Source organism: Crocodylus porosus, unplaced genomic scaffold (genome assembly GCF_001723895.1).
Source record: "Crocodylus porosus isolate Cpor-Errol unplaced genomic scaffold, CroPor_comp1, whole genome shotgun sequence".
Classification (NCBI taxonomy): domain Eukaryota; kingdom Metazoa; phylum Chordata; order Crocodylia; family Crocodylidae; genus Crocodylus; species Crocodylus porosus.
This window is the reverse complement of record NW_017728925.1, coordinates 9,909,706-9,914,201: the sequence shown is the minus strand read 5'-3', so window position 1 is coordinate 9,914,201 and position 4,496 is coordinate 9,909,706. Positions and strand designations below refer to the sequence as shown.

Sequence of the window (4,496 nt, the reverse complement as noted above, 5' to 3'; positions counted from 1 at the left end):
CCCAGCCAGCCTACAAACATGCAGAGCCTAGAGGCAAGCACCACTGTCCTCAGATCTACCATTCTGCTACTGTGCACCTTTTCTAGGGCACCAACCTTGTCCTTTCCCTTGCATATGAAAACCAAATCAGGTTATGCTTCAGCAACTGTTCTAGTGCTTCCTATCTGCTCTGGTCCTGAGATGGCAAAGGAATAGGTAGTGGCAGAGCCGATCGTTGCCAACACAGGAAACAGACAGAAAGGGATGCACTGTGACCCTAAGTGCCCCCACCCTCACAGCATGCCTGGGAGGAAGGGGCCAGGCCAGAGTTGTACAACTCCAGCTCAAGTAGCGTGCACTCCGTACCCCGCACGGTCTGTCTCTGGGGTTGAAGGAAGGCTTCTTGTGTTATGATGGGCAGGAAGCCAAGTTCCAGGCCCAGCATAGTTTTACCGACCCCTTGTCCCCTTTGAATCTGGGAAAGAGTGAAAAACTCTAGTTTTGGGGTCTTTAGCAAACTGTGAACAACCCTCTGTTCCTGTCAGAGAATGATCTGAGCGTAGTCAGGGGTGTTTTCCACTGGCTTTGAGTTCCTCTCTCCCGCCAGGAAGCAGTGGCTCAAGGGTTTCAAAGAGAGCTTGAGCGCTATGGGAAGCCAGAGAGTTATTTTGTCCAGCTGCCGCAGGAGCTGCAGCAGAAGCGGGACTGGCTAGTTCAAAGCCTACTTGCCGTGGGCATGAAGCCCATCATCCCGGAGGGCACCTATTTCCTGATTGCAGACCTCTCTGAGTTCAGTAAGTCTGGGGCTGCTGCACCTGCTCCTGTCCTTCCTACCGAAGGGTGACGTTCACCACTGGGGCACTGGGTCCTGCAAAATCTAGAAAAAAACAAAACCTAGTCTGTGGGTGCATCTACACATGTGCTTTGATGCGCAGTAACCTATTCTATTGCTTATAAAAGTGGTGCGTATATAACTGTGCTAACACGCTAATGCATGGTAGCTGTGCCCTGTATTCCTCACTTTTCATTAGGGAGGGAAAAGAAAGGACAAAGCATGAATTTGTTATGTGAGTAAATGTAGTGCTTAGTGTAGCACTGTATTAAATTGAGCACAGTGTGGGCAGCTGCTGTGTCATCTCCCCCAAGCATCTAGAAACTCGCATAAATGTAGCCTATGATCAGTTGTACAAGAGGGGCTGTCCTGGTCTGGGGCTTCCTTTGAAATAAGACCAGGAACTATGCTCTACTCCCCAGTAACAGGATGAAATGGCCATGTGCATGTCCACCTGTGGCCTGATGCAGTTTAAATTCAAGTCCTTAGAGAAGATGGATGGATGTACTCACCCAACAAGGGTATCTGAGTTCTCATTGTCATTTGGCCTGGTTTCGAAGTCTATCGCTGAGTCATTTGTGCCACCATTCTCCTTGTCCACGTTGCTGTGCATGTCTTGCAGAAGCTGAAGTGCCTGATCTCCCTGACTGTGAGGAACCCTACGATTCTCGGTTCGTAAAGTGGATGATCAAGAATAAGGTACACACCTCTGTCCCTTTCTGTGGTGTTTGTATTTTGAGTGGTTTCGCCATTCTCTTTGCTCCAGTTCAGTTCAAGGCTTGTGTTGGCAGTGGTGCATTGATGTGAAATAGTTAGTCCTGCTGTTGTAGAGTTCAGGGACTGGCTACCATTGCTTCACCTTTTCTAATTGCAACCTCTTCCCTGTCCTGGTGTCTACTAGAGTTCATCATTGCCCTCCCTTACATTAGCCAGATGGTCATATACCCACCTTCTGCCCAGCTGCCTCAGAAGTCAGGGACTGCTACCTTCGCTGTGATGCCTTCTCCAGGTGACCAGCTTGTTACACCACTGTCATTCTCTGCTCATGCTGATAGTCCCTGTCACAACAGAGGCTTTCAGTACTGAGTCCTCCAAGGACCTAAGAGAGAGAGAGGAGCATTACATCAGGTTTGCCTAGCAACTATTGGCTTCTATTGAGAATTTTATCACAAATCTTGAGAAGAGCAAGCCACCAGAAGTGAGACTTACCTGGAGTTTCTGTGAGCGCTGAACCTTGTGCAGATATGTGGCTTCTAATGATCAGGGGTCACGTGAGATTCTGCAGCAGCTGAGAGGGGAGTAACACAAGCGCATGTTCTCTTTCTCTGCTCCATCTTTAGGGCTTAGCTGCCATCCCTGTCTCTGCTTTCTACAGCACTGCACAGAAGAGGAATTTTGACCATTTCATCCGGTTCTGCTTTGTGAAGGTGAGGTGCCTGGGAGAGCCAACCTCAGATAAGTGGGGTCAAGGTACTGACTGTTCCAGTGAGGAGGTGAATACCAGGCAGGGCCGGGCCAGGCTGCAGAGAGGTCCAAGCGTCCTGTCCTAGTTCCAGATGCCTGCATGCAAACCAAGCTGCACCCTTGTGCTGAATGCTGTCCCCATGGAGCTCAACTGTAAAAAAGACACTTAGTCTTTCAGGCAAAGGCATCAGACATAACACTAGTCACATCACTCCCTTGTGTCCCGTTGGCAGCAGAATGTAGACTGCCTTAACTGTGCTAGCTGATGGACCCTTAAGCTTGGGCAGACCTTAGACTTTTTTTGATGTCAGGATAGATGCTTGATTCATGGGCTTACAAGACAGAACAGGTAAGTGGAACCACTGGTTACGCTCAAAGCTGTCCCCAGAAAATGCCAGCTGTTAGCTTTATCTTGGTTGTTTGACTGCAAGAAAACAATAGAGCAATTCTTCTGTTTCAAAGGACTCACACCACAACAGGTCAGAATGTTTTTCAACCTACAAATTCCTAGTTGGAATCTCTGGTTTATCTTGTGAATCACAGGAAGGTGTTTGCCTACTTAACAGTGGTAATGTTACGCAGCACCCTCAAAAGAATCTCTCGGCACCCCAAGGTGTTACAGCACCTTGGTTGAGAATCACTGGGATAGGAACTCGGGTGGCTTGAGAACAGTCCCCCTGGGAGCATCAAGGCAGCAGGGTAGATATTCCCACAGTCACCAGAGACATGAGACTGAACTTAAAAAGCATAGAGCTTTGCTCCTGTGCATTTGGCCAAAATGGCTTCTCTTGCTGCTTTGAGATTGCTGGGCCTGTGCACAGAAGTGGCTGCCCTTCCTGATCCCATATATGTAGCATTTGTGGTGTTGCAGAATAAAAGTGGGGGGTTGAATATCGCATTCTCTTATTTTACTATGCAGTGTGGAGAAGGGAGGGTTTGGGCACTGGAGCCCGCTGGTACTGACTGATTGATGTTTGGTTAGGAGGAAGCTACGCTGAAGGCAGCAGAAGACATACTGCAGCAATGGAAGCTGAAGAAAACTGGTCCATGATCCTGCTAGACAGAGTACAGGGCTTCTTTTCAATTTGCTGTGCTCTGCTGTGCCCTGCTCCTTTTGATGCAGCCAACTAGGGTACAGACTCTTGCTTAGTGTCTTGATTTTAGCTATTTACTGCATCACTGGATTTCAGTCACTTCTCTTGTTTGCTCAGGCAAGATGGGTGTCAGCCCTTGGGCCTGGTTCAAAACTTTATGTCACTGTAAAGTGTTCCACTTCCCCCTAGGACTGGCAACCCCATAGGTACACTGGAAATACTCTACAATTCCTAGTTATATTTTTAAAGCCTTTGGCAACCTATTTACCCTGGGATCCCAGCAGATAAGCCAGATAGCACAAACAGCTGCCAGGTTATTGGTGAGGATCTTCTTTTCCCCACCTCTGAAGTCATCACGAGGCAGGAGAGCTGGCTTAGACTTCTTGGGGGCAGTTCCCCACGCTGTTGCACTTGTGTGGCACAGGCAGAGTCTCAGCAGAACCTAGGTTTCCCAGATGGCACTGAATGATATTACTGCAAGGCTGACTGGCTGAGCTCAGACATCCTAGGTCTCTGGGGTCCGTAAACCCAGCACTTTTCCCATCGGTCCATTCTGTTCTACCATTTTGCATCTCTGATGAAAATTACTACATACTGGACAACCAGGTGATCTAGAAAACTTGTCTTAGCAAGAAGTCTAACTTGAAACCCTGTCCATCTATCCTTCTAACTCCATCAAATGCACTTTATCAGCACCTAGCACCACATTTCCCAAATAGCAGAACAAGTGCTTTGGAGCTTCAAAAAATGTTCAACATCAGATACAGAGGGAAGAAAGTAAGAGGGAGGGACCTGGCTTCCCTTTCTGTTGCCTGACAACATCTCCAGTGCTTTACAGAAATTCAGCTATGAGTTGCCTGGCTTTGAGGAGAGCAGCAGAGGGCTCTGGTTTCTGTACTTGTGTTTTTCATACACTCCCATTTGAGAAATGGATTCTTTTTCACACAGCGTGGACTAGATTTTGATCATTTACTCTGTTGCAACATCCTAATTTAAATATGGGGGGGGGCTAATGTGAAAGTAAACACATGTAAATCAGCATCTTAAACCATGATAGAGCTGTAAGTAACTGAAATGAGAAGCATTTGTTCTACACATATTTAAATGACTAAAATGGTCAAACAGAA

At 47.5% G+C, this 4,496-nt stretch overlaps 1 protein-coding gene across 1 annotated transcript; it reads left to right on the top strand.

Annotated features, from left to right (window-relative positions):
• Positions 1-420: 420 nt before the first annotated feature.
• On the top strand, positions 421-4,496 carry LOC109313909 (kynurenine--oxoglutarate transaminase 1-like). The gene is made up of 4 exons (XM_019540739.1): positions 421-773; positions 1,434-1,510; positions 2,152-2,238; positions 3,258-4,496. The coding sequence occupies exons 1-4, from the start codon at positions 716-718 to the stop codon at positions 3,324-3,326; spliced, it is 291 nt and encodes a 96-aa protein (XP_019396284.1). The 5' UTR covers positions 421-715; the 3' UTR covers positions 3,327-4,496.